The sequence below is a fragment of the Trichophyton rubrum genome, assembly GCF_000151425.1.
Source record: "Trichophyton rubrum CBS 118892 genomic scaffold supercont2.2, whole genome shotgun sequence".
NCBI classification, from domain to species: domain Eukaryota; kingdom Fungi; phylum Ascomycota; class Eurotiomycetes; order Onygenales; family Arthrodermataceae; genus Trichophyton; species Trichophyton rubrum.
Genome location: NW_003456427.1, coordinates 1,718,560 through 1,745,968, shown reverse-complemented (window position 1 = coordinate 1,745,968; position 27,409 = coordinate 1,718,560). Strand labels below are relative to the sequence as shown.

General features: G+C 51.9%; 8 protein-coding genes across 17 annotated transcripts; 3 read left to right on the top strand and 5 right to left on the bottom strand.

The window, feature by feature from the left end:
- Window positions 1–950: 950 nt before the first annotated feature.
- Window positions 951–1,436, bottom strand: TERG_11821 (uncharacterized protein; the record flags this gene model as incomplete). Its single annotated transcript, XM_047750873.1, has 1 exon — window positions 951–1,436. One exon carries the CDS (start codon window positions 1,434–1,436, stop codon window positions 951–953), a length of 486 nt encoding a protein of 161 aa, XP_047605616.1.
- A 1,645-nt stretch (window positions 1,437–3,081) lies between these two features.
- Window positions 3,082–4,362, bottom strand: TERG_02227 (arginine-tRNA ligase; the record flags this gene model as incomplete). The annotated part of the gene is made up of 1 exon (XM_003237461.2): window positions 3,082–4,362. One exon carries the CDS (start codon window positions 4,360–4,362, stop codon window positions 3,082–3,084), a length of 1,281 nt encoding a protein of 426 aa, XP_003237509.2.
- A 2,311-nt stretch (window positions 4,363–6,673) lies between these two features.
- TERG_02226 (uncharacterized protein) lies at window positions 6,674–7,751 on the bottom strand (the record flags this gene model as incomplete). The annotated part of the gene is made up of 2 exons (XM_003237460.2): window positions 7,731–7,751; window positions 6,674–7,675 (listed from the first exon to the last, which is right to left on the bottom strand). The coding sequence occupies exon 2, from the start codon at window positions 7,511–7,513 to the stop codon at window positions 6,674–6,676; it is 840 nt and encodes a 279-aa protein (XP_003237508.2). The 5' UTR covers window positions 7,514–7,675; window positions 7,731–7,751.
- Window positions 7,752–7,807: 56 nt separating this feature from the next.
- Window positions 7,808–10,298, bottom strand: TERG_02225 (uncharacterized protein). 6 transcript variants are annotated; one of them, XM_003237459.2, is made up of 5 exons: window positions 9,874–10,298; window positions 9,510–9,534; window positions 9,422–9,436; window positions 9,298–9,367; window positions 7,808–9,238 (listed from the first exon to the last, which is right to left on the bottom strand). In XM_003237459.2, exons 1-5 carry the CDS (start codon window positions 9,931–9,933, stop codon window positions 8,236–8,238), a joined length of 1,173 nt encoding a protein of 390 aa, XP_003237507.1. In that variant the 5' UTR covers window positions 9,934–10,298; the 3' UTR covers window positions 7,808–8,235. The 6 variants fall into 6 exon arrangements, with proteins under 6 accessions (XP_003237507.1, XP_047603848.1, XP_047605612.1 ...); XM_047747880.1 differs by having other exon boundaries at window positions 9,510–10,298; XM_047749396.1 differs by having other exon boundaries at window positions 9,422–9,534.
- A 503-nt stretch (window positions 10,299–10,801) lies between these two features.
- TERG_02224 (uncharacterized protein) lies at window positions 10,802–17,586 on the bottom strand (the record flags this gene model as incomplete). Its single annotated transcript, XM_003237458.2, has 2 exons — window positions 10,802–12,581; window positions 12,655–17,586. 2 exons carry the CDS (start codon window positions 17,584–17,586, stop codon window positions 11,205–11,207), a joined length of 6,309 nt encoding a protein of 2,102 aa, XP_003237506.2. The 3' UTR covers window positions 10,802–11,204.
- Window positions 17,587–18,676: 1,090 nt separating this feature from the next.
- TERG_02223 (uncharacterized protein) lies at window positions 18,677–22,618 on the top strand (the record flags this gene model as incomplete). Its single annotated transcript, XM_047747879.1, has 5 exons — window positions 18,677–19,153; window positions 19,226–19,535; window positions 19,590–19,745; window positions 19,798–20,087; window positions 20,138–22,618. 5 exons carry the CDS (start codon window positions 18,677–18,679, stop codon window positions 22,457–22,459), a joined length of 3,555 nt encoding a protein of 1,184 aa, XP_047603847.1. The 3' UTR covers window positions 22,460–22,618.
- Window positions 22,619–22,686: 68 nt separating this feature from the next.
- Window positions 22,687–26,118, top strand: TERG_02222 (uncharacterized protein). 2 transcript variants are annotated; one of them, XM_003237456.2, is made up of 3 exons: window positions 22,687–24,768; window positions 24,828–25,270; window positions 25,329–26,118. In XM_003237456.2, exons 1-3 carry the CDS (start codon window positions 23,295–23,297, stop codon window positions 25,893–25,895), a joined length of 2,484 nt encoding a protein of 827 aa, XP_003237504.1. In that variant the 5' UTR covers window positions 22,687–23,294; the 3' UTR covers window positions 25,896–26,118. The 2 variants fall into 2 exon arrangements, with proteins under 2 accessions (XP_003237504.1, XP_047605611.1); XM_047749395.1 differs by having other exon boundaries at window positions 24,828–26,118.
- Window positions 26,119–26,149: 31 nt separating this feature from the next.
- On the top strand, window positions 26,150–27,409 carry TERG_02221 (proteasome component PRE3). Of its 4 annotated transcripts, XM_003237455.2 has the most exons (5): window positions 26,150–26,301; window positions 26,371–26,416; window positions 26,463–26,477; window positions 26,548–26,823; window positions 26,876–27,409. In XM_003237455.2, exons 1-5 carry the CDS (start codon window positions 26,268–26,270, stop codon window positions 27,204–27,206), a joined length of 702 nt encoding a protein of 233 aa, XP_003237503.1. In that variant the 5' UTR covers window positions 26,150–26,267; the 3' UTR covers window positions 27,207–27,409. The 4 variants fall into 4 exon arrangements, with proteins under 4 accessions (XP_003237503.1, XP_047605608.1, XP_047605610.1 ...); XM_047749392.1 differs by having other exon boundaries at window positions 26,150–26,416; XM_047749394.1 differs by having other exon boundaries at window positions 26,371–26,823.

Genomic DNA, 27,409 nt, shown 5'->3' with positions numbered 1-27,409 from the left:
CAAAAGAAATGGGGAAGAAGAAGCAGAGGACACAGGGGAGGGGGTAGCTGGAAGCTCTACAGCAACCTGCTCTACTACAGGGGAGCGAACACGGCAGAACAGACGGCGACGACGACGACGGGAGGGCCAGCAGCGGACACGGTCAGAAGAAACGGGACGTACCTTTCTGAGCCGTTGTTGGTACTCGATGGCACGGATGCGCTCATCAGCCTGACAACGGCCCACGTAGTAGAGAAAAACAGCAAGAAGACCAGCAACAGACAACACGAACAGCATGGTGAACAGGGGCAAAAAAAACAGAAGACAGCAAGGAAAAGTCGGAGGTTAGAGGGTGGTCGGGCGACCGCCGGAGATAGGAGGGAGTTGGAGAAGAGAAGAGAGAATCGAGCCGAGGCAAGCAAGAGAGCAGCAGGAGCAGCAAGAGTATCAGCGTGAGCACTAGCAGTACGTTCGTACGAGCAGTAGTCAGCAGAAGACGCAAGCGTGAGGGAAAGAAAAGAGAAAAAAAGACGGCGCATTTGGGCCGGGAGAGAATCAATATACCCGTCCGGCGGCTCCAGGTCCTTCTTCAACAGGCAATTCTGCATGGTTTTGAGCAGGAGCAGCTCAGAAAAGAGAAGGAGAGACGGCCCAAAATTCCCTATCTAGGCAGGATATATTGCTCTATTTGGTTGTTTTGGAGGCAAATCTAGCGCTGGGGAAGGTGCCTCCCACTTTTCTGAGCGAAAATTACGGACTCTGGAGGCTGTATTGGGGGTATCATGGGATAGGTGGGCAGGGCAGATATCCTGAAAGCGACCTGAGCTCCGGATGTAATTTTGGCATATGAGGGCAGATTTGGAATCAGCTCTACGAGACGAGTCGGATGGTACCATTTTTGCCCGGGTATCATGGGTTGTGAGCGGTCATCCATCCGGCAGGGGGCGAAATCAGGCTTGGATAGCGTCCCTTCACGTAGACGGGGAAAAGGGCGTTGAGGGCGGTTGAAAATTGGCATCCACAGACTTGTCTCTTCTCTGCCTCCAGTTTGTGACCAATTTCAGGCCCCCTCGAGCGCTGGTTGTGGTGCTGTCAGATGTGCTCTGGGACTGGTAAACAACAGACCAAGCGGCGGCGAGGTCGCCCCATGCAACATAGAATCGAAGTTGTAGTGCATGATAAACAGCCGCAGATGGACTTCTCAGTTCCCTCGAAGCGTCTCTGCGTCTTTTTCCATCTTCGCTTTCCGTTTCGCCAAAACGGACGTAACAAGGCCTGTGCGTCGTACGTATTCCTTCCACCAGCGCAGCGCAGGAAGCGACGCAGAGACAGCGAGAATTCCTGGCTGAGAGCGTCTCTTCAATTCTTTGTAGGCATTTACAGTTGGTATCTACAGGCTTACAGGCTGCTACATGCTTGTTGTGTTGAAAAATAGGGGCTGGTTTGTTTATCAACATTGACCTACGACGACCCTCTATACAACCACAGCGAGGTTGATACTACCGAAAACTAAGGCTACGGGTATATCAAAACAAAGGCAGGATACTAGGAGTCAGGTAGGATTATTCTACCGTTCGTGGTGGAGGAGATATAACCGGTTGATAGGGATTACACCCACTCTGCACCCTACGACCCGACACCCAGACACAACCCTTTTTGGAAAATTGACACATCCCACACTATCTACCAGAGACGGCGGTTAGAATGGTAGTACTTTCATGCTGATTGCTCGTGGTTGAAAATTTTCCATAAAGTGGCCCTAAAACACCCATTATACCTATCTCGACCCTGTATACCCCATGAAAAAGGCATGCATTACTTGAAAAGCTGTGTAGGGGACCCGGTTGTAGATAAAACACCATGGGGTGGCTTTGGGATGCGTTGGTGTGGGCAATCTACATCCTACAACAAAGGAAAGATATTCGAATCATATGCCCCTTCATGCTATGTAAGGAATTTGGGCCAGAAATACCGTGGGCATATCAATCTAAGCTAAACGAGATGTAGATACATGGCTATTCTTTGGATACTCAAACCAGAATACAAGGCTTCTGTCCAAGAGGTAAAAGAAAAGAATCATTCAGTAAACATGGGTTATGTATTTTGTGACCTGCACATTCATCGGACATCAAGTAACAATAAGGCAATGATAGAGGGACAGTTCTACTATATCACAGTTTGCTTGTCCTTTTAACTAGTCACTAACTGGCCAGCCAGCAGAACATGTAACTAGTTAAGCTCTATCAAACTCCGCTATCCAGTTGAGAAGACCCTAGTGACACGCATTGGACGACAGGAAATGGCTAGATTGAGTTAGTCTTCTTGGAACTGCTCCTGTAATCAAGCAAGGACTTAGTTAACTAAGTTACTAGCAATATCACAAGGGTTTAGGCAAGACGACCACCCTGAGCATTGCGGTATTGCCCATTGCAGAGTCCGAAGTACACGTCCTGGAAGATAGCTCCTCGGCTGGTGCTTCGGCTCATAACCCTCTCCTGACCGGGGATAATTTCAGTGCATCCACCACGGGATTCGTTTTGAGGTCACTTCCCACCGCAAGTGCCGTAAGCCCTACTTTAGTATTAGAAAAATACTTTCGCCGAGCTAGGGGCCAATTGTGACATACTTGCGGTCATAGCACCGGTCAATTCTAACACCAAAGAAATTTGCCAGTTCCACGGCAACCGGTTTTGATTTCGGTGCACATAATGTAAGGATGGGTTGGAACCGGGGCAGAAAGATATGATGGTTGAAGAAAAGTAATAATGAGATAGAGGACGATTCAAAAGCTGGATGATGGCTGGATATGAATTGCGGACTCCATGGGAAACATGCCAACTTATATAGAATTTAGGACCTTGGAGAAGAAACCTAACTGGCATCATACGAACTTTCTAAGCGCCGACAACCATCAAAGTTCATATAAGTGGGGCGGTTTGACCCACTCTTCAAATGAGGCTATGCTAGAATAACCAGTTGGTTGTGAATTCACTAAACTCGTAGATAAACCTAGTCGATGGCGCGGCTTAGGCACTGCTCCAGGGGATAAACCCATTGAACATTGATGAATCAATGGCTCTAAGACATCAATGCCAGGCTTTGTTACATCCTGTGACTAGTTAGAAAGTTCATGCAAAACTTGAATGTACTTGAGGGATGTTCATACCGTTTGACGGGGGTGAAGCCCAGAAGGCGCATTCCATTTTTCAGTACCTGTCGAGCTCCTTCATACAAAGCTAGACGAGCGACGGTGACGTCGTGGCTTTCGGCACCAATCACCTTAATTACATCGTACCCTGAGGAGATCTGATGTGCCAATCGGAAAAGATATGTCAGAATGGTGGTTGGCTCTAGTGTTTTCACGGCATTGGATGTAACCTGTGCCATCAGACGAAGGATGTTAATGGCATGCTGCTCCTTTAAGAGGGAAAAATTGGCATTTGTAATCTCCTTCGGATCAATGTCAACTTTTCGAACGATTGAACAAAGTCTTGCATGGGCGTATTGAAGATAGGGGCCTGTGTCGCCTTCAAAGGAGGTCATCTTAGCGATGTCAAAAGTATAGTTATGTATTCTTTTCCCTGTCATGTCCTGAACCATAACTGCAGTGATTCCAAGAGTATCTGAAACTTCGGTGGGGTTCTCAATTTGTTCATACTTGGTGGGGTTTTTTCGCATGACGTCGTGCATAGCGCTACCACACTCATCTAAGATATCACTCAATATTTTCACAGTGCTGAGTCGTGATGACATCCCCATGACTTTTCCAAAGTTGACATGCTCAAGTTTGGCCGCCACATCAGTGTAACTCATGAGTTCAATGGTCTTGAAGAGGCGTTGGAAATATAGATCTTGCTCTGTAGAAACAACATAGATCATTTTATCAAACTGATACTTCTCAACTCTTTCCAAGGCAGCTGCGATATCACGGAGTAAGTAAGTTGTAGTGCCGATTCGTGTTCTAGCAACTGCAACTCCAAGATTAGGAGCACCGTGCTTCTTGAAGTCAATAATCCAAGTGCCGTTATCTTCAGTGTAGACGCCCTTTTCTTTGAGAAGTGACTCGGCCTTCTCGACCGTCGATGCTTTCACAGTTGACTCCCCAGAGTAAGCATCAAACTTAATATTGAGGCGAGCATAGGTAGAGATATACCGCTCGATACTGACATCACGAAACCGTTTCCATAGTGTAATAGCTTCGGCATCCTCATCCTCCATTTTCTGGAAGAATGCGTTTCTCTCAGCAAAGAGACCCTTGCTCTCAATCTCAGATTTATCTTCTCCTCTATCCTCCGTGATGCCAAAGACCAGAGCTCCGGCAAGAAAAAGGTCATTGTTGAGTTCTCGTCTCCAAACATCGCAAAGGAATTCCATGCTGGTCATTTACGCAGCACGATAATTGGGGCATACATTTCTAACCTGTACGAGAGTATGGGCTGGGATGTAGTCAAAGTGAACTACCTAGGCGACTGGGGGAAACAGTTTGGTCTACTTGCAGTAGGCTGGCAGAGATTTGGATCTGAAGAGCTTTTTGCAAAGGAGCCGTTGAAGCACCTCCTTGAAATATACGCAAAGATTAACTCTTTGTTCGCGCCGGAGAAGGAGGTCAATGAACAAGCTCGTCCTTGAAACTGGTTTGACCCATATGAACCTCGGCGGTCGAAAAATAAAAGGTAATATCAAATTTGGTAGCGTGGCAGGGGAGAAGGAGATGGGAATGAATATCCCATTGGCAATTGGTGGGGTTAGAAGCGGGGTGGATGGAAACTAGTCATAAGTAGCAGTTATTAGCTATATAGTCTTTCATTGGCATAGCGAAGACGTAAATTCAATAGCAATGACTATACCTTTGACGCGATATCCTGGGCCAGTTGCTTGGGATTAACTCCTTTCACCTTCAAACGTGCAGTTATAAGCATCAAATCGGCGTTGATTGCCGCATTAGCCCACTGACGCGGTATCTTCATCACATTAAACCAGCTTTTGTATTATCTCCGCAATGTAGGAGCGATAGATGTCTGTTGGAGTAGAGATAACGTTTGCGCGGGGCAGCTGTGGTATCGGGGTTGAGACTTCCAGGAACTGAAGAAGGGCTTCGAGGCCCTGAAGAGATGTAGAATCCATGATTTGTTTCGACAAGCAGTACTAGGTTTGGAAGAAAGCCTTCGTACTGTTTGTGCGAATGTGATGGTCTGACTAGTATTGGGCTGGAGTCACAACCATTTATGGATCAAGTAGTTAGTCATGCTTTGTCATCAATACTTGGCATGCGATTGAAATATCAAACTCACTTTGTATCAACCAATAAAATAAACAGAAATATTAAAGTCTAATATGAAATCCAAACTTATGATTGGCCTATAACTGCATCATTTTCTTCTCCAGGTTGGACTTGGCATTCGGGTTAGTTAGTGCTGCAAATTCTATAAATAACTAACCAATCATATCTGCTTCTGCCGCCGTCAATTTGACAGCGAGTTGCCGGTGATAAGACACTGATCCTTTTAACTAAGTACGAATAGTTCCTTAATCAAACTACATTGGCACTATTGTCGGCAACTGGTTAATATTGAACTAGATAGTAAGTATCTTATCAGGGTGAACCTCTCTGATGGCCGTCAACTGCTCTAAGAATTTGGCCAGTGTAGTTACTGGAGCTGATCTAAACACAAATCAGTCGTATCCATTAGTTATATTGTGCATGTTGTAATCCGTACACTTTTCCACGACCCAGCCTACAGCTCCTTGCTGTTTTAGAGGGTACAGACTTCCACTGACACATAGTCATATGTAGCCGTGTCTCCTAGCGGAAACCACTATAAGTATATATATTAATTGGATTTGGCTAATTGATAGCAATTTTGCCCCTTCTATGCTTCAGCCGTTACCCTTGTGTTTACACCAAAGCTCACACACTGATGTGGCTTAGTTAATTTCCGCCATCATGCTATATGTATTCCAGTGATATAGGTTGAAAGCCGTTATCACAACATCATACCCCGGCCACCTGTCCCAAACTGATAGTTGTCAATACTCTGGGTTGTCGATGCGTCTTTGTACTCGAAAAGGAGCCAACACCCTCAGCCTGTTCCGTGGACTACCTGTAACTCTTGGTGCTCAGTGATACCGTTCAATCCAAAATATACAATGCACCAGGCTCATCAACCACTCTATATGGAAAATGCAGGTTGCTTTTGTAGGGTAAGCAATATATACGTAGTATAAGCTAGGACAGCTCTTGTGCAGTGTTTATACCCTCTGTCACTGCACAGACGATAGAAACAGCCTCTATCTACATCTTCTATACAAAAAGTCTTTTTAGTACTAAGATAAGGATCTCTTTGTTAGAATGCAGCCGTTATCGACTAGCATCACCCCCTCTTTCTATGACCAGGGCATCCATGACCTAAGGCCACTATGACTCTCGCTCTCCTTTCTTCCTTTCCTCCATAAGTTCCCGTCCTTTATGTAAAATCTATTTATTTGACGGCTCTAGCCTAGCTGTAATGTATCAAATATCATTTCCAATATACAAGGCCATCCATCAACCGCCTGGCGGATCTATACACCGTGGCTCTTTCAACCACTTTACTATCGCCATCCTTGATCTCCGCACCGACGGCCAATGTGCCCCCAGGATGGCCTATAACAACAGGATCCCCAGCAGCTTTATTCGTCTTCGAGACAAACGGCCTCACAATTGACCCTTCAAGTTTTGTAGCCACTGCAAGGCTAAGCCCGGCAGTGATGGGAGAGCCTTGTGCGGCTGGCCAACAGAGATAGTCCTGGCACTGATGTCAACACCCTCCTCGTCAGGCGTAGAAATAATATTGATCTTCGGTATAGACGCCGGAACTTCATCTACTGTCGTTGCCATGCCCATATTAATTGCAGCCTGGGATCTTATTTTCTCTAGCCGCTCAAGTAGACCAGGTGTAGAAGATATCTGGTCCGGAGATATCTTCCCGTCAACCGGTAGGTCAGAAGCCGGGACGAAAATCATCGGATTCCCGACATCGATGCACGTTGCTCGGACACCGTCAAAGGTATCAATCAAGTTCCCTGTAGGCAGTAATTTTCCCGTCTTAGCTCCAGCCGGACTGATAAAGTCGAGTTGGATCCTTGATGCGGATCCAGCCACGCCGTCCACAGTAAAGTCACCACTAGCTTCGGCCTCGACGCTTCCGTCAGGTGAAATGCATATGGGGAATGTAGAATCGATTATTTTCTGGGTATTTGTATTGAATATGCGAACGGTAGCTGTCCTTTTACCGGCGCTGAGCTCCTCTTCGTCCAATTTAACCAGTCCCGCGTCGATGGCAAACGGGCCCACGGCACTGGACAGATTCCCGCAGTTTCCGGAGTAGTCGATATCAGTTGATTTAATGCCGACTTGAGCAAAGGTGAAGTCCACCTGGGCTCCCTGGGCCCGACTCAGGTCTGATGCTGGCGATATGATGCAGACTTTTGATAGACTGGACAAGCCGCCCCCAAGCCCGTCAAGTTGGCGGCCATGAGGGTCCGGAGAGCCCATGGTGCCCAGCAAGATGGGCTTCCAGTCATCTTGAGATGCAGGCAGGTCTTTCTTCTGGAATATCAGTCCTCTTGAAGTTCCGCCGCGGTAATATGAGGCTGGGATGCGGTTTTGCCGATATAGCGCCGCGCTGGTTGAGAACAGCCGGCTTTTGACCGAGCACTGCAATTGCTTAGAGCCACGTTCCATATTATTTACATTTTTGATCTGTACTTACTGAGTGAGCTCTATGTAACCGCATCATTCCTTATTGTAAATGCACAATGTTGTTGCATAGATTAATTAATTAATCAATTAATTAGCTAGCTGGAGAAATTAAATATTAGTTAGTTGGCTAGGCTCGGCGATCCAGCCGCCATTAGAAATTACCCGGATATCCAATATTATGCAACGTATTTTTCCAGACCGCATGCCGCGTAACTCATTACTTCGTCTTCACACGAGAAAACTGAGTGCAAAAGGGGAATATTAGGATATATCAAACGCTAGTTAACTGTAGTGGTATCACTGGCTTGCTTAGATGCGCATAACGAGGTGCATCTATCAAAGGCTAACTATAAAAACAAAATCAATGCAGAGAAAGGCAACAGAGTATTTCAGAAGAACATCTGTAGTCCCGATTAGTAGTAGTAGTCTAATCTTCAAGCCCGATAGCAAGCTTCATCTTTTTCTTTAGAGGACTTTCGGGCGACGGAGGCTTAGGTTTTCGCTTGCTGCTCGACCTATATTCTTCTCAAGCGGGAGAACGCATCATACACCTTAGCAAAGTACTCCCTCCCAAAGTCATGAAGCTCATTCAATTGTTCGTGCATTTGCAAAAGATAGGGGGAGAGCTGAGAACGGGCCGAGGAAAGAGCAGAGTCGAGTTTGTGACAATATTCGCCACAAACAGGAGGCTGAATGTGTGTGTAGCCGTGGTAAAGAGACGTCATGTTGATATCAGGGAGGTAGAAGGCAAGAGCAGCCGCGATCAAAACAATGACAGAGGCACAGATAGCGAAATAAGTAAACAAAGACACTCTGGAGTGGCGAGGGCGAGTTGAGGCAAGGGAGCCTGTGGAGGAAGCAGTAGCGGGGGTGCGGTGGGCAGGGGAAGATTGGGTGCGGGCAATGATGGAGTGAGGCTTTGCAAATATGCGCGATGCAGCAGCAGGATCAGCGGATGAAGTTACGTACGATCTTCTCCGATCTCTGTCCCTCTTTAACTGATGGATAATCTGCACTATTTCCTTGCGTGCCTCGGCCGGGTCGAGCGGAACACCGTCTAGGGCCATGGTGATGTATTCCTTCGAATTTGCTTGCAGGAGCCGATGCTGAAGGAGATATCTCATCATCATGCAGACGAATACTCCGCAGTCATTGTTGTTTTGTTGTACGGGGCAATCAGGCATCTGCATGAATTTGATGGGCTTTTCGCAGATGATGCTGATCTTTTCCGTAACCGCGTGTGCCTCGGTAATGTTTCCAGGTGGCAGGGAGTCATAGTGGAAAGCTACTTGGTCCGCGAGGGAGACAAGCAGCAGAGACCAGTGAGTGCCGCCTTCGGCCTGCATGCCATTTTGACAGTCGTTGATGGGTAGAAAAATGTGAGAAGCACGATTGAAATCAGGTAAAGCGTTGCCCAGTGTCTTTGGGTCCGGAGTCTGGAACAGGAGAAATGACATGCTAGGCCGAAGGAGGATGATGCGAGTCTTGTAGAATGAAAGCAATTCATGCTCCAAATATCTGCGGAATAAGTCAGTAAAAATATTGGTCTAGATTGCCGACATATAAAGAGAGCATACTCCTCCCAGAACCCAATCACGTTGTCCGTCAGCCAGTCCGACTTGAGCGTATTATAATCTTCATATGTGACTATACAGTGTGTTAGTAGGAAGATATCCGGAAAATAGGAGAAAGATCACTCACTGCTTGCATCGTAGTCTTGAGAAGCACTCATGGTCAGTAAAATCTGTCACAGCAACCACACCCGTAAAAGTCCGACTGTATCACTTACAGGTCAGATAGATATCATCCGGACCCTTGAACATGTTAGCATTTATATACCTGTACAACTGACGGGCAAATCTCTGATATAAAGCCATGCCAACGAGAGGCACCGCAACAGCAAAAACACAAGCAGATAGTTAAAGCAGACAGCCAGGAATTTCCGCGAGACCATGACTTGGCTTGCCGTGAATGATATATACTGGCACCGTCTTACATCTCTTCCGTTCAAACAAGACGAGGCGGTTTGGCAGCCAGCAAGCATGTCGTGCAAGCTTATATCAAACACCGGCTAAGCAAACGAGCCGAAACAGAAACAGCCGCAAACAACGAGAGCACAGCAATCCACGTAGAGACATTTGCTAGCGACTAACCTCATGATTGAAATGTTCCCTTAACTTGTTCTTGAGACGGCCGAAACCTCCATCAACCATCTTCACAAGCCTTCGCCGCCTGCCAGAGTGTAACGACACGATGGCTCTTCTCGTCGTCTACGCGGGATTAAGGGAGGGAATGTAGATATCTATATCGCATATAGAGGTAATGCGGCGACATAGATTGAGGAGAGGGAGAGAAAAGAGGGACCGATGACGAGACGAAGAGAATGAAGAGGAAGAGAGGAAGATGAAGAGATATAGAGATGCTGTAAGATGGAGTTTGTTGCTAGAGAAAGTGGCCACCAGCCCAGCAACTTTTATACGGAGGAGCAACCCGCCACCAAAACATGTTCAACCCGCGCAATGAAACCGACCGGTCTCGGCCTTGCAGTCCGCAAAAAGTTCCCGAACATGAAAATGCGCAATAATTAATTTATTTACTTCGTCGCTTTTTTTGCCTCTACAAAAAGTCGCTTTTTTTTGCTTCTTTTTTTTTTCTCCCCCGGATTTTGAAGATGTCACGTGATGAGTGAAGTCATAGTTCTTGGCATAAAAAAGGAGTAAAAGAAGATGAAGATGAAGATGAAGAAGATTTAATCTAGATTTACATGGAAGGTATCAGTAGCAGCGATTTAAAACAAGTATAGCAGCGTTGGGCATGCCCTAAAGATGAAGACAGAAGGGAAAGATAAAAGTCGAACGAGAAAAAAGGGGAGGAATTTAAGGATGGGTTGGCTGACTCGTCTCGTTTTCCTGCTTCTTCTTCTTACTGAGCTCGAAGGTTATAGCTAGCTGCATAGTTATTTCCCTTTCTTGTAGTTGTAGAGTAGGTTGTAGATGTAGTAGTATTCGTGTTTGTAGTAGTAGTAGTAGTAGTAGTAGTAGTAGTAGTAGTAGTAGTAGTAGTAGTCGTTGTTGTTGTTTGTGTATATTCCGGGCGCCGGGTATATGTAGTCAAGTTGCAGCTGTGAAGATATAGGATGCCCCCTCCAAACCCGCCCAATACCATAGTCACCATCGAGAAAAAAGGAAACAAATAAGACAAAAATGATACGGCTAGGATATAAGGATGTGGAAGCAAACTGACAGACAAAAAAAAAGGAGAGAAACATGCTGTGAGTTCAAAGTTATCGCCCAAATAACAAAGGAGATGATAGACGAGACAAATAGGCAAGATAAGACAAGAGAGAAAAAGATATAAAGGAAATGGGTTCGTCTCAGGGATAGACAGGGATATATCTGGGTCAAAGATCAAATAGGAAAACATAACGATAGATATAAATCATTGATATGGCCTTTTTCTTTTCCTTTCGGTTTTGCTTTTATTGTCAGCTTGCCAATTTGGCGAAGTGCTTCGTCCATATCCAGCCGACCTGATGCGTGGGATCGTCTTGGTTCCGAGCAAGCCACAGATCACCCTTCTCGCCTATGACGTCGAAGATCTCACCGGCCACATAGGTCAGGTACGGATAGCCTGCTTCTCGTCTGGCTCGATCGATATTGAATTCAAACATGCTGGCGGCCAGAAACAGGATGGAAGGTTCCTTTGATGCCGAGGGGTAGCTTGCATGGCTACTGGCGCCGGCACTTACGCTGCGGTTCATGGGGACGCTGGCGTGAGAATGGAAACGTGATGGTGGCTCCGGGTTCTCGGCCATAGGCATGGCGGAGGAGAAGAAGCCTGAGTACCGCGTTGCAGAGGGAGAGGAGGGATGGTCGGCTGGATCAGGAGCAACATGGTGATTGCTGTTGCGATTGTTGGAGTTACTGCTACCGTTGACATTGACGTTGTACCTGCTACTGCTCATGAGGTGGTCGGGGAAGAATTCGAGACGGGGGGTATCGAGGGAGAGAAGAGGCAGTTTGGGAGAAGCGTCTGATGTTCGGAACGAGGCGTTGCTACCGCTTTGAGCTGTGACGCTGGAGCGAGTAGAAGAGTTTATCATCGAGGGTATCGAGGGGATATGGCTGCTGGTTACGTCCTGTGTTCTAACGGAGTATGTCGAGTTGGCTCTGGTGCGGGAACCGGATGATGCTGGGAAAGCATAGGAGCCGTTTCCATGCTGCATGAGGCCTGTACTGGGGGGAGCCTGCATCATATTCTCTGGGCTTCGCGAGAGGAATTCATGCGAACCCTTGGGTGAGTTGCCTGACTCGCCAGAAAATGTACGGCCAGTTGCACTGTTGACCGTTGACGGACGGCGCGAGGAGCTAGCATCCGCCCCATGCGAAGGCGGAGGGGAGCTGTAATTGTTCACCAGCGCCGTGTCAGCGAGTATCGAGCCATTGCATACACCCAGCGAAAGCACCTGGGCTTCACTGAACGAGAAATCCCCGGACCAATCGGTGATGATCTGGTTGACGTCCTGCGGTAGCCTGTCGATGGAGTAGCCGAGCCTCGACTGGATCAGGTTCAGCCAGGTGGCTTGGATCTGGACGAAGGCGTTCAAACAAGCCTCCATTAGCTTGCCAGTCAACGATAAGAGTTTCGGTAGCTCATCCTTTAGCGCCATGTTGAGCGCCACAAACTGTTCTCCTTGCTCGGTGATCTTCTTGTCGGGCTTGTCGCCTCGGTCCTTGATGGCTTTGTACTTTACATAGTCCATTAGTCGCTTATTACGCTTTTGCATGACTCGCTGTGGCCCGTCATGCAGTTTCAATAGCGTCACCATCGGCGTTATTACGCTCTTCCGCACTTGGGCGATCTATATACCCCCTGGCTGTTAGACATTAAACTTCAATAAAAGGGGGGGAAGTAGTTATATAAATAAGACTTACATGGTCGACTAGAGCGACGGTCATGACGTCCTTGACAGCCAACCGGAATCGACACCATTTACTCTCGAGCTCGGGGTAGTTCGAGGGCGCGAGGGTTATATATCCCTCGATGGCCACGATAAAGTCATTAAACTTGTTCATGGAGCTTTGGATCTCGCTCAGATACCCTTCTACATCGCGCATGACAACCTGCAGCTGGAAGAAATTATCTCCAAACCGCTGGCTGAGATTATCATATTCTTTATCTGAGAACATTTCCGTGATACCGACATGCTGTTTTAGCTTCTCAGTGCGTCGACCAAAGGCTTTCGACAGGCCGGCGCGGACGTCTGATTCTTTTCGTTTCCGGCCGCTGCCTACCACTTGGCCGACCAGATCGGCGCGTTTCTTCATCTCGTTGATGCGTACGGATATGGCGGTTGTGGCTGTGAGGGCATTTGATATGGCAGTGTAGTCTGGATGATCCGATGGCGTTGCGCTTAGCAGCTCGGTGAGAAGAAGCGGGTATTTGAGGATTCGCTGGACGGGCTTGACGAGAAGCGAGTCCAAATTCCATGCAGATGTAAGGTCAGCAGCCCATTCGCGACACTCTTTCAGCCAGATGTTAACATTCTTGTTCTTCAGCAGGACTTCGAGTGTCCTGTTTGCTGCGTCGTGATTACGCAGGTAATCAGAGTAAACAGCCTCCATCCTCTCGATGTTCGCCATGAATGCCTCTCCGATGGCTGTCTTGCGATCATTCTCCTCGTCGGCTATCTGCTGCGGCTCGGGGCTGTTGCTAGTCGCAGAGCTGTTCTGGGTACATTTGCTACTGCGCTTACTACTCCAACGCTGAGACTTGGGAAGAATATAGACACTTCTAGCGGCTTGTTTTAGTGCATCCTGCCAGTCCATGGAGAACTGGACGACTTGCTCTGAGTTGCCGAAGAGGGTCTTGATGTCCTCTGGCGACAGGCCGAGACAGGAGCTCGATGTACCCTTGTATATGTCAACGACGACAGTCATGTCTTGGCCGAAGGTGTACTCGGTGTCGACGAGTTCCTTGATGACGTTCCGTCGTTTTTTGAGGCGTCGTTCTTCGGGGGTAGGCGAGATACGGGACGCGGGGTCTAGTATGTCGTGGAACGCAGAGGTCGTTTCCGGTGCCAGGGACGACGGTCTGTCCTGTGTGTGAGAGGTCGAGGAGGAGATGGTGTGCGGAGGAGTGATGTGTAACGATGAGTCCTCGCTTCGACAGCTGGGCGGTGCATCGTGGAACGTCGGTAGCGCAGGCATTGGACTTGTAGGGGGAGAGTTAGCGTATACGCTGGGAGATACCTCGACGCTAACAGCGTGGTGCTGGTGCTGGTGGTGTTGATCTTCCACGGCAGCGGTTGAGGTCGAAGAAGTAACAGGGGGAGGAGGCGGTGGATGATGAGGCTGCGAGGGTACGGGGAGGTGCATATGGAACGGTGACGGTATAGTAGGGGAGTCTCCATCTGGTGGTGACTGGACACGGATCTCGAGTCCTAGTCCCTCAACGGTCCCGTCAATGGAGGCGAACTGAGGTGGTCCAGCGATCCGAGGGGTTTCAGCGCCCTCTTGGTCTGAGGCAGATGGGGATTCTGGTGAGGAGGTTGAAGTAGAGGTCGCAGGATGAGGAATCTCCGTGGCGTCTGTGGCCTGGCGCTGGTGTTGTTGGTATTCATGCTCAGGCTGGGGAAGATGTGGTTGCTGCTGAGACTGAGACTGAGACTGAGGCTGCGACTGAGGCGGCTGCATCTCGTCCTCGCCGGCAGCCAGATGCATCCAGTCCGCGATAGAGGGTGATGTCTCCCAATCATCTCGCAGATGCAGGCTTGCTCGGGCCGGCAAGAACTCAGCAGTAGGTATTGTTGAAGAGTCTGCCACCAGGACGCCGTCTTCGCCGTCTCCGTCATCAGTGCCTCTACTTACGCTGTCGTGAGCGGAGAGCCTCTTCCCTTCACTCTCGCTGCTTCCGGGCGTCAGGATCGGTACCCGGGGGCGTTCGTAGCCAGCCTTTGCCAGCTCCTGAAGATACAATTGAGTAGCTCGTTTGGAGTCCCAGCGGGCCCGTTTGGCGATGGTAGTGTAGTGGTTGGCCATGTTCATGCTAAACCGCCGTTCGAGGGACGCAATGACAGCATGATCATCGTTCCCTAGCACAGGAGACTCGCTGCTGTCATCGTCGACGTCATGATGATGTTCATGAAGCTGCTGTTGCTGCTGCTGCTGCTGCTTGATGGGGGATATGCCAGGGTTGTGTACCTCGTCGGCCTCACAAGGTGGAGACGGCGGGAAGATCGGCTGTGGAGTCGTCGCGTTTTCGTGCAATGAGTGGGAGCTCTCACAGCTATCTTCCTGTTCCTGATTTTTAGTCAGGGCTTCATCCTCCTGTCCGAGGTCAGACACAGCTTCTGCTTCGCCCTGTGGCGGATGTCCCTGGAAGGAAGAGTCCCACGAGCTCATGCTCCATCTATGACGGGGGTTTCCCACTTCGTGCGGACGAGCTATCGAGTCAAGGTATCTTGAGCGGCGGAGCATGATGCGTATAGACTCTCCGTCGTCTGCGGTGCTGTCGTCATGCTCAGTATCATCGTGCTCAGTATCGTGTTCATCATGATCATCATGGCCGTCCGAAGTGCCGGAGATGCTAGGGCTCGACTCTCGCATCTGCATGATGTGGTTGAGCATGGTTCTATGAGTGAGCAGGCCATCCTGTGGCTCTGGGTCGAAGGTGGTGATTTCTGTGCCGACGGTGACGGCGGACTGCGGTACTGCCTCTGTATTGTCTGATTCTGGGGTCTTGGGCCTGTAGGAGCTGTGTAGAGCCATGTTGAGGGGTTGCTGTGCTTGTGGTTGCTGGTCTGGTTGGTAGGTTACAGGGAGTAGGACGGGAGAACGGCCCTCCTGGGGCGTAACGAAGGAATCATCATTATTATGCTCTTCAGGGGTGAATTGCGGCTCTACGCAGTCATTATTCACCGGCTCGCTGCCGGCCGTTGTCGTCTGTTCTGTTTCTTCTTCTTCTATTATTTTTGCTGGTTCAGCCGTTGTTGTTGTCGTTGTCGTTGTCGTTGTCGTTGGTTCAGATAAATCTTCGGGTACGGGCGTTTGATCAGCAGCCGTTTGTTCTGTTCCTGATTCCGTTTCTGGTTGTGGCTCAGGTTCAGCCGGCTTTTCCCCTTGGTCTATTATCTGTGGTTCAGGTTCAGGTACAGTAGAAGCTTCGGGTTGAGGTTGTTCAAATTGTTGAATTTGTTGTTCAGGTTGTGGTTGTTCAGGTTGTGGTTGTTCAGGTTGTGGTTGTTCAGGTTGTGGTTGTTGTTGATGTTGTTGTTGATCAAGCTGTGGCTGTAGCTTTTCCTGTCTGGCCATTTTCCTGGCAATGTCACGCTCTCGTCGTACAGCAGCCCGCTCCTCCTTCTTAGCATTCTCCTCCACGGTGCGGTTGAAAGCCTGCTGAATCCGCTGCCTTCTTGCGGCAAAATCCACGTTTCCCAGCTCTGGCGGTTTCTTGGAAGCAGAGGCTGATCTAGAGCCGGGCGTGGTGGAATGGGAAGCAGCAGAAGCTGAGGCAGCGGCGGCGCGGTCGTCCTTGGACTGGAGCCCAGAAATACGATCTACAAGCCTAGCGCGGGAGGCAGAGGTGGTGGCGCTTGAAACAGGTTGTCTTGGCCGAGAGCTGCGAAGAGGAGGGGATTTTTTGGGCAACGGAGCAGAGATGAAAGCTTGGAGGGTGGGACTCTTCTGGTCTCTCGGAATGGGATGCTGATGCTGATGCTGGTGTTGCTGTCGACGGCTGCTGGCGGTCGAGCTGGTGGTTGCGGTGGTGTTTGTCGAACAGGAGCGGTTGCGGTATCGGGGCGAGAAGGTTGCGGTGGAGGCAGTTGGCGGAGAAGTTGGCTTAGGGAGCAGGCTGATTCCCTTTGGCGGGAGAGGCCCCGAGACAGGAGGATACCGGTCGAGGGCGGAGTTTGTGCGAGTGGAGGGCGAGGAATTGCCTGAGTCAGAGGCCTGGCTGGCACGCCGCGAGGGCAGGGGTATTCTCGAGAGCTGCTGGTGCTGATACTGGCGGGATGAAAAAGAGGTCGAGATGGGGTGTGGGTTCATGTTCAGCTGCGGCGAGACGGGGGAGGCCAGGTCACTTTGGGAGCGTCTGTGGGAGAGAGCAGGCAGATACCATGCAGTCGGCGAGTCCACCTGTATATGCTGGTGCGTCTGCAGTGTTTGATGCTGGTGATGCTGCTGCTGGTGCTGCTGCTGGTGATGCTGCAAGTTTTGATATTGGTGCTGCGGCAGGTGGTCAAACGCGCTGTCTAGGAAATGCAGCTGTTTGGGCGTATGCATGCAGCTGTCCGAGCCACTCCTGGCCCTCCGCGAGCCTGAACCCGTCTGTAGATGCGCTGGAGTCGTGGTGGCCGTGGTGATGACGGGAGCTGCGGTGACTGGCTTGGGTATGATCTCGCCGAACAGGGGCCGTCTGGCGGGCGGTGGCCGGGCATGGGCGTGTGCAGAGACAGCAGACGGCTTGGGCACGACCTCGTCTGGCGTCTGGTTGAACCGGTTGACGAGGTCCTGCAGCGAGGACTGTCTGCTCTTGTATGAAGTCGTAGATGCTGGCGTAGTCGTAGCGGCTGGAGTAGCGGTGGCCGTCCGGGTCTTGCTGGGCGAGAGAGAAAAATCCGGCAGCCCTCTCTCCGCGAGACTGCTGCCTCTCCCTCTGCCTACTATGCTGCTGCTCCCGGGACGGCTCTGGCTCTCGTTTCTGTCTCTCTGGTGATGGCTCTGGTGGCGGCTCTGGTGGTGATGCTGCAGGTAGTAGTCGTGAGGGTCGGCAAAGGCGTCCGCGGGCTGGTAGGTCGTCTGGGGCAGCAGGACGTCCGCGGGCTCGTCCTGGTCGCACTCTCGAGCGGCGGCGATGGCAGACATGGCGGACATGGCAGACTCGGTGCGAGGGCCTTCATCTAGGGGGGCTTTCAGGGCCGGCCGGGCAGGGCGAGCAGGGCAGGACAGGGCAGGGCAGGACAGGGCGGGCGAGGGAACGGCGCGCAGAGGGCAGCAGAGCGCAGAAGCAGGCGGAAAAAGCAAGGGAGCCGACTGTAAGACCCTGTAAGACGTGGCTCACTTCATCTTCTCATCTCTTTTGTCTCTCGCTGTCTCGTTGCTGGGCGGGTTGTCTTGCCGTCTCGCTGTCTGGCTGTCTCTGGCTGCGAGATGTTGTGGACATGCAGGAGGTTGAAGCTGCAGCATGCAAGTCGACGTGGATGATCTCGCAGTCATTCCTCTCTCCCCTGTACTCCGTACTTCTTCTCTTCTTCTCTTCTTCGTCTTATTCTTCTGCTTATTCTTCTCGTACTGCTTCTCTGTAAATAATATCTGTCTTGATATAAATTCAAATCTAGCCTTGGAGGATCTCCATTTTACGGTTAAAGATACGGAAGAACCTGCTGGACTGTGGGGTTTCGTCCTCTTTGCTTCTTCTCTCCTCTTCGTTGCTTCTTTGCTTCTTCCAGAGTATCAGTTAGATGATGGCCTTTGCCAGCAGTTGAGATTATGGTCGGTCTCGCGGTCGAGGCGCTGTGAATGTTTGATAGAGCCAGCGAGCATGTTTGGTCGACGGCAGCGCGAGTGTTTCGGGTTTGATTTCAGGAGGCCCGCTGGATCTTCGGCTTCTTTTCTTCTGCTTCTCCTGCTCGTCCTCTTCTTTGTTCATATGCTGGTTATATTACCTTACTAGACCGTCGTAGATTAAGTGACTTCGCCTTCTTGTCTGACCTTTGTCTGCCGTCCTGGACGTCTTTATCTCGAGCAAAGGGGCGGCATATCCATAGAGAAACACGCCTAGATAGTAGATAGTCAGTAACAGACAGTAAACAGAAGAGCGGGAGGGGAGATACGAGGCACTGTAGGACTGTAGGACGGTCACTGTCACTCGCTGCGTTGCACGGCGCTGCCACCTCAGCGTCTTGTACAGCTACTTGCAGCTACCAGCAGCAGCAAACAGCAACACAGACAAGCCATGGGCAAGAGGAAGAGATCCCAGGGACACGGAGACGGGGACGACGATGGAGACGGCGATGCGTCTCAGGATGCAAAGATCAGGCAGGCCGTGCTGGCGTTTTACTATCCGCGGCTGCTCAGCCTGAGGACGTATTTGCTGGAGCTGCTGCCGGCCTGCTCGACAGCCAGAAGACGCAGGATAGAGCTCGCCGGGAGGGAGCAGACACAGCCGAAGACGAAACAGAGGAAGAAGCTGAAGATAGACGGAGTTCCAGGTGGTTGTGATGCTGGTGATGGTGATGGTGATGGTGATGGTGATGATTCTAGACGGAGACTGGCAGAGCTGCTGGACTCGACCATCGTAGGCATCTCGAAGCCCGCCAGTCCAGCAGTCAGCGTCTCCAGGCAGAGAGAGCTGGCAGCTTTTACTCAGTCGCAGGCCATGTCCTCGAACTTCAACGCGACGGACGTGGGTGCTTCTACTGACATCGCGGACGTGAGGCTCTATACCCTATGTTTATGCCCTATGTTTATACCCCTATATGTGTATACGTACTGACCAGAGTAGGTGGTCAACTTTGCGATATACAGCTTGTTCAACCCGGCTGGACCGCAGGTGATGCCCCAGCATATTCTCAGCTATAGCTACCAGCGTGCTGCAGAGCCCATGGCTGCACACCGGGAGTGCGGCGTTGCGGCAGGCATACCGGGCATTGTCCCCAAGCTGCCGAACAGGAGCGTCTCGATGCTTAAGAGTGCTCCCTGGACAGATGTCATGGACATGCTGGGCGACAACAGCGAGGATATCATGCTTCATCTACTGCTGGACTGCGGGTTGTTCATCCGTCTTCAGGGCCAGTCTTACTACCAGCTCAGCGGTGAGTTTGATCATAATATATACACGTTTGATATATTTATACTAACAGCAACAGGAACAACGCTGTCTAGTATGGAGACGCTGGATGCCCTGAAGAAGAAAGACGAGCCTAGAAAGCCCAATGAAATTGTCTTTGTGCGTCGAAGGATGTTCTATTCTCGTCCGGCGTTGAATGCAAAGGGGGAGCCCAAGATGGGACTGCAGCACATCCGTACGTCTTTGCTCATCAACAGACCAGCAGACATACTGACAGGTAGCTACAGATGTGCTGAATAGATACCCGGAGACCAGCATCAGCCATACAGTACATGTTATGAAGCACATCTTTCCTCGCCAGTTTGGTCTTCACAACGTCTTCACCTCGACCGTCACCAGGACGGAGACGTCCATGCCGTTCAAGGACTACTCGCTGAGAGAACAGGAGATTGCCCTGAAGCCGGGAGATAAGATTCCCCGACGGCTGCGAGGTAGACTGGTTGAGTTGATCCAGCGTATGCAAAAGAGACATGCTCGATGTTCCTATGTAGAGCTACTCCGGCATTATTGTCCAAAGGTATACCCCTTTTATTCTTCTATTTAGGGCCTAAATTAACAACAACGTAGAAAACAATAAATAATGGAAACGAAAAAGTTAGCATGACAGACTATGCAACTCCAACACATGCGGTCTCAGCCTTCTGTCGTGCAGTCCTGCAGAAAGTGATACCACATGAGCTGTACGGATGCGGCGAAGATGGCCTCCACAACAGAGCCATTGTCATGCGCAACGTCGACCGGTTCCTCTCTCTGCGCCGCTTCGAAACCATGTCTCTCCACGAGGTCGTTCAGGGGCTCAGGATCGGATGTGTCGCCTGGCTCTCTCCTCCGTGTCAACAGGGGGGTTGCACAGAACAGGGACAGCCAGGAAACCATAACCATAATCACAACTACAACCACAACCACACCAACCATAAACTAGCTCTGTCAGATTATCGAAAGAGGACAGAGATATTTCTCGAGCTCATATATTACCTGTTTGACTCCCTGCTCATCCCCTTGGTCAGATCAAATTTCTACCTGACCGAGTCGAGCACCTATAAGCACAGACTGTTCTACTTTCGGCATGATGTATGGAAACGCCTGTCCGAGCCCGTCATGGCGGACCTCAAGTCCACGCTCTTCCAGGATATCAAACACAGTAAAGCGGAACGGCTGCTCAACGGCGAATCCCTGGGTTACTGCCATATTAGACTCCTGCCCAAGTTCCAGGGCGCCAGGCCCATAGCTAACCTCCGGAGACGGCCGGTGCTCAAGAATAATGGACGGTCTGGACAGTCATTCCTTGGATCAAGCATAAACTCCCAGCTCGACCCCCTTTTTCAGGTCCTCTGCTACGAACGAGACCAGTGCCCGGAATCCGTAGGATCAGGCCTCCCGTCAACGGCCGCAATGTATCCCCGGCTAAAAAGGTTCAAGGAGCAAATTAAGGCATCTCCAACACGAGCTAACGGCCCGCTGTACTTTGTTAAATTGGATGTCCAGGCCTGCTTCGACACAATCCCTCAGGCAAGGCTGATGCAACTAGTCGACACGCTGGTGGTTGACGATTCGTACCGTCTCTCTAAGCACGCAGAGTTTCATCCTAACACTATTACAAGCGGGCCGTCGCGGGAACAAGTGAAACAGCAAGCCCGGGAGTCCAACAGGAACAAACCAACGAGGAGGTTCGTATGGCGAGCAGCAGCCTCTGACGATTTCCAGCCCGTATTCGACGCAGTTTCATCCTCATCCTCAACAACGCCTGGCCAGTGCAGTAACAGCAGCAGCAGCAGCAGCAGCTCCAACCGCAAGGGCAGGTGTGGCGGTGCACCAGCAGTGTATGTTGACAATGGCTGGCACCGGACCCATACGCGGGACGACTTGCTAGCCCTACTTGAGAAGCATATCCGCAACAACCTGGTCAAGATCGGGAAGAAATACTACCGCCAGAAAAGGGGGATTCCGCAAGGATCCGTGGTCTCCAATCTACTGTGCAACTTCTTCTATGGCCAGCATGAAGAAGAGCGGCTGGGTTTTCTGCGCGAGCCCCAGGCTTCCGCCCCAACCTTGCTGATGCGGTATGTCGACGATTACCTGCTTATCAGCACCGACAGGAGGCTTGCCGAGCGGTTCCTGCAAGTAATGCTGGACGGGGATGAGGAGTTTGGCATATCCGTTGCCCCGGAGAAGACGCTGGTTAATTTCGACCTCAACATCGCGGGCAGGCATATCCCCCGTCTCGAGGGACGCCAGTTCCTGTTCTGCGGCGCCCTGATCGACGTGAAATCTCTGGCTCTCACAAGAGATCGATCGGCCACAGGTATCATCATCGACGCTGGCGCTGGAGCTGGCGCTGGCAGTCGCGCTGATAGGACCAAAGGGAAGAACGTCGCCGTGAGCACCCACGACTCGCTGACGGTCAACTTGACACGCCCGCCCGGCCAGGAGTTCACCCGCAAGGCCCTCAAGGCCTTTCAGCTGCAGGCTCAGACGATGTTTCTCGACACGAAACACTCGTCCTCTGCCGTGGTGCTGGCCAGCCTTTTCCGCTGCTTTGCCGAGTGTGCCCTGAAGACCCGCGTGTACTACCAGGTCATGCAGCGGTATTCGCCTGCTCGATCCTGCTCGTCAGGCCTGCTCATCTCGACCATCACCGCGGTGCTGGAGTATGGGGCCTGCCGAGTCCGGACTGCGCCCGCGGCTTCAGGGGCTCCGGCCGGCTTCGAGTGCAGCGTCACACCGCGCCAGGTGCGCTGGCTGGGAGCCACAGCCTTCCACCGTGTGCTGGCCCGCCGCCAGAGCTACTATGCGCCTGTTCTGCGCTGGCTGGATGCGCTTCTGCGAGCCTGCAGGCCGTCCACGGACCGCGAGTACTTCAGGCTCCGTCGGGCAGTCGCAGGCCCATAACCCTCGCTGTAGCCCCACCCAGCATACTTTCTCCACTAGGACTTCTACTTACCCCTACTCTGCCTATCACCACCTCCATCACCAATATCTTTTATCAATATCTTCTCAATATCACATCGACGTCGCCTTTTTTTTATATTGTTAATGTCTAAAAATAGCCTTTTTTACCCCTGAAAAAACGCCAAGACTTGAAATTGCGTTTGGCAGAAAAAAAGCAACGCGACTCACCGCTTTCCGTCTGTGGCGGTGGCTTGCCCTAACGCTAGTCCTATTTAACTCATCACGTGACTACATCAGCCACACTCGTCAGATGGGGAAAGTCACGTGAGAATCTCATCCTCCTCGACTTTTTCTGGGATTTTTCGACTTCGACTTCGACTTCAACCTCGACATCGCGACTTTTGCGCCTCTCTAGGTCTCTTTTGTACGTTTACGACGCTCGTTGTCTCTCGTTTGTCTCTTTGTGCTGTTGTCAGTCGTTTCTCTCGCCGCAGCCAGGCCGCCTGCTCATCCTGCTGCATCTCCACCGCAGGATCCAAGGGGAAAGTTAGATCTAGCCAACTTCTCGTCTCTTTCCCCCCCTGCGAGATCGTCCGTATTTTCCTGGCCCTTCAGCTCTGGTTCAGCCTGGGGCATCTCCTTTCTCTGCGTTAAGGGCCGACAGCTCGCGGACGACTCTGCCGTTCATTATTATACTCGCTTTTCTCCTGTTTACGACCGATCCCGCCTGTGGTACGGCGGCATATAGACGGACCCGGATAGACGCCCGCCAGGCAGACCTGCAGATAGACACAAGATAGAAAGTCGAAGGGAACAAGGAATACGCTGGAATGCGATGAGTACGATATCTGCCGCTGTACCGGACTCGCCCCCCGATCTGTCGGGGTCGAAATCGTCAAAGTCGTCCTCCTTCCACACGTCCTCGCACCAGTCCAACCCCGATGGCGTGTTTGCGGACATCTCCAACTTCGAGGACATCGCGCTGGAAGATGACCTGGTTGCGCAGTTCGGCAGTGATGCCCTAGACCACCGCCACTTCGACCAGGGACCGTATCCCGTGCGGTCGACGAGCGTGCCGGGCAAGAAACAGAGCCTCAGGCACAAGCAGCACCACCCGAAGAGCCTGCACAGCAAGAACCCAGAGGCGGTGGCCCGCACCAAGAGCAACACCGCAGTCATGACCATGAGAGACCTGACCGGCCCTGCTAGCAGGCAGAGCAGTGGCGTGGGCGGTCCTCATGGCAGTCATCACGCTGCTACCACCCACAATAATAATAACAATGGCACCTACGGCCGCCGCGGATTCGCGCAGTCCACTCCCCACGTCAATGGCATGAACCAATCTATGCAAGCACTATCTATACAGCCACCGTCGGGCAGACGAGCGCTGAGCAGCACGTCTGACCCTTCTCTACTCCTCGCTCCATCTAGAAGCAGACAAAAGCAGCAGCAGCAGCAGCAGCAACAACAACAGTCCCGCTCCCCTTCACCTAGCGGTAGTGGCAGGAGTCGGTCGAGGAGCCGCCCCCCTCCTCCGTTTGCCCGTGGTGACTCTGGCGTGTCCGGCCCTTCCACTGCTTCTATTTCTCGACCTCCGTCGCGACAGCCGAGTCGTAAGTCGGTCAAGGAGCTAGAGGAAGAGTATCATGACTCGGATGAGGATCTCCCCGAGGACGCCACACTATGGAATGTCCCCATATCTCCACGCCCGCAGGACGAGCGTCCGAGAGGCCGGGACAGCAGTCGCTCGCAGAGCCGCAGTCCAGGTCCGAGACCAATTCCCTTACATGATTCCGCGCCACAGCTTCCTTCTTCTCGATCGACCTCCCCGCCTCCTGGCAGCGCTACGCCAAAATACAGACCAAAACACAGGCGGGGCCGGTCACGGTCCATGGGCCCCAGCCCGCGAGTGTCCCGAGGCATCGCCAGTCCAGCTCCCTCGCCAGACCGTCGGGGTCCCAAAGCCAACACCTGGAATGTAGTCATGTCGGAGCTCTCGGAGGAAGCCAGGATCATCACCGAAGCATTGGAGTTTCATGCTGATGAAGCTGCGCGGGACCACGAGGCCAGAGTGCAGGCCGGGCTGAAGCCGAGGCCAGTACCAAGTGGGAAACGAGCTTCAGGCGGGATGATTGAGCTTCCGCCGCTGCAGAGGCCGAATATCATGATTGATCCGCTGCCGATAAGCAAGGAGAAGGAGAAGGTTCTGTCTCGGACACGGCCCAGCTGGCTGCCTCCGAAGGACCAGAAGGAAGAAAAGAAGCATCTCAAGGAGTATAAGCGGATGATGGCTTTATCCAGAGAAGCCGGTTCGTATACATAAACTTTGCAATGTGTGTCTGGGAAGAAGGAAACTAACCGTGGATAGACAAACGGCGGGCGGCGGAAGAAGCTTCGGCGCAATGCAAGAGAGACGACACTCGCAAGATGCTGCAGCGCATCTGGGACGACTATGTGTTCCCGGACTGGGACAGGGTGATTGCCGAACCCCGAACACGAGAGCTATGGTGGCGCGGTATCACGCCTCGGTCTCGCGGGGCGGTGTGGCAGCGAGCCATTGGCAACGAGCTGGCCCTGACGGAGGAGTCGTTTGTCAAGGCGCTTGAGCGGGCCGAGCAGCTCAGAAGCAAGACGGGTGACGGGTACAAGTGGGCGCATGAGCGGTTTGCAGCCATTCGCAAAGACGCAGCCAGTGCCTTTCCTGCGCTGAACGTGTTTGCAGAAGGTGGACCGCTGCATGATAGTCTGGTGCAGGTGCTGGATGCGTATGCCATGTACCGCAGCGACGTAGGCTACATCCACGGCCTTCACGTATGTTTCTTTACCTCACCGTGTTAATGATGTGTGTTCATGTACTAACAGTTGCTAGACCATCGCTGCTGTTCTACTACTGCAACTCCACACGGCCTCCGCCGCCTTCCTGACTCTGGCCAACGCCCTCAACCGCCCCGTAGCCCTGGCCTTCCTGACGTCTGACCCCGGAGCCACCGCCCGAGCATACAGTCTGGCCTCTGCAACGCTGCGTCTCAAGTTCCCTCGCCTGTCGACGCATCTATGCGAGAACCTGTGTCTGTCCGACTCGCAGATCTGGGAGCCCATGTTCCGCTCGCTGTTCACGAACGGGCTGGATGTCGACCACGTCTCGCGCATCTGGGACTGCTGGGTGTTTGAAGGCGACCGCATCCTGTTCCGGGCCGGCGTGGCGGTGCTGGGGTGCCTGGAGACGCAGCTGCTGGGCCTGGTGCCGGGCGAGGAGGGCCAGCGAGGTGCCGTCGACGTGCTGGGCTGGGGCTCGAAGCGGCTGATGAGAAGAGGCCGGAGCCGGTCGGCGTCAGATACGAGCAGCGAGGCGGCGGCGGAGAGCAAGCTGTACTGGTCTCTGGGGACTCAGGGGACCGACGCCTTTATGCAGCTTGTCAGGGAGGCAGGACGGTGACCTGATCTTCTCTTCTTCTTTTCTTCTTCTTCTTTCGTTTTGTCATCCTGTACATCAGCTAGTCTAATATTAATCTGCAATAATCAGTGCTTAATACATCTTCTTCCATTCTATCTTATATCTTATATCTTATATCTGATATCTCGTCTATCCCTGTCGTCCATCCCGGAGTCGCGGAAAAACAAAGATCCGGCCGCGTCGCTTTGGCTGCCTTCGAAGCTCCAGCATGAAAGTCGACGAGCATTTCTGCAACTTTCAACAACCGCCGGCTATCCAGCGTCTCTTCCAGGAGTGATAGACGAGTTCTTCTGCTTGCTTGCTGCTGTTCTTGCCTGTCTGTCTTGTCAAGTTGCTCTGTTTGTTCTTTTGGAGATGGCTCCCGGGGTAACTGGGTGTCTGGGTGAAGGTGAGTCTAGCGGGAGAGAGGGAGTAGAGCTCCGGCGAGCTTGGAGACGGCGAGACTGACGGCGAGCAGATGGCATACACGTCGACATGGAGCATCTCAAGAAGGGAGAAGTCAAGTAAGTCGAGATATCCCTTTGGAAGTGAATCAAGCTGACCGGTCAGTCTGGGTACATCGATGTAAGCACCGATACACCTATATATATACATTGGGATATATATATACAAAACCACGGGACTAATGAGGCAGAATGGCCATCAACTTCAAGGATGGGGTGATCCTGGGCGCGGACTCACGCACGACGACGGGCGCGTATATTGCCAACCGGGTGACGGACAAGCTGACGCAGGTGCACGACACGATCTGGTGCTGCCGCTCTGGCTCGGCGGCGGACACGCAGGCGGTGGCAGACATCGTCAAGTACCATCTGGGCATGTACGGGGTGGTCTATGGACGGCAGCCAACCACGCAGACGGCCGCTGCTCTCTTCCAGGAGCTCTGCTACGACAATAAGGATGCTCTCAGGTATGCCACTTTTTTTCATTCCAGTATCAAGAAAGCCAAGTTAACTGGTCAGTGCCGGCATAATAATCGCAGGCTACGACGAACGGCACGGCGGACAGGTGTATAGCATCCCTCTGGGCGGCTCGCTGCACAAGCAGCCGTATGCCATCGGGGGCTCGGGCTCGACGTACATCTACGGCTACTGCGACGCGAACTGGCGGGAGAACATGGACGAGGCGGAGGGAGTGGAATTCGTCAAGAACTCGCTGCGGGAGGCGATCAAATGGGACGGCAGCTCGGGGGGCGTCATCCGCATGGTCGTGTTGACGAGACGGGGCGCTGTGCGGCATCTCTACCTGCCTGACAACGGCTACACGGGGCCAGGCTCGTCCCAAGTATCTTAGCTGTCAATCGACTCCTACACATGCTATCAATGGAGCTTCAGCTCGATGTTGCTATCAAATGCCAGCTAGCAAAGTAAATGCGGGCTAGCATGGATCGCTGCCCGCCGTAAGCAGGGAACGGAACAGCCAGCGAACCACTCACTGGCGCGCCAAAAGCCCACGTTCGCAGCAGGATTCTCACCTCTTAATCTTCTTCTTCTTCT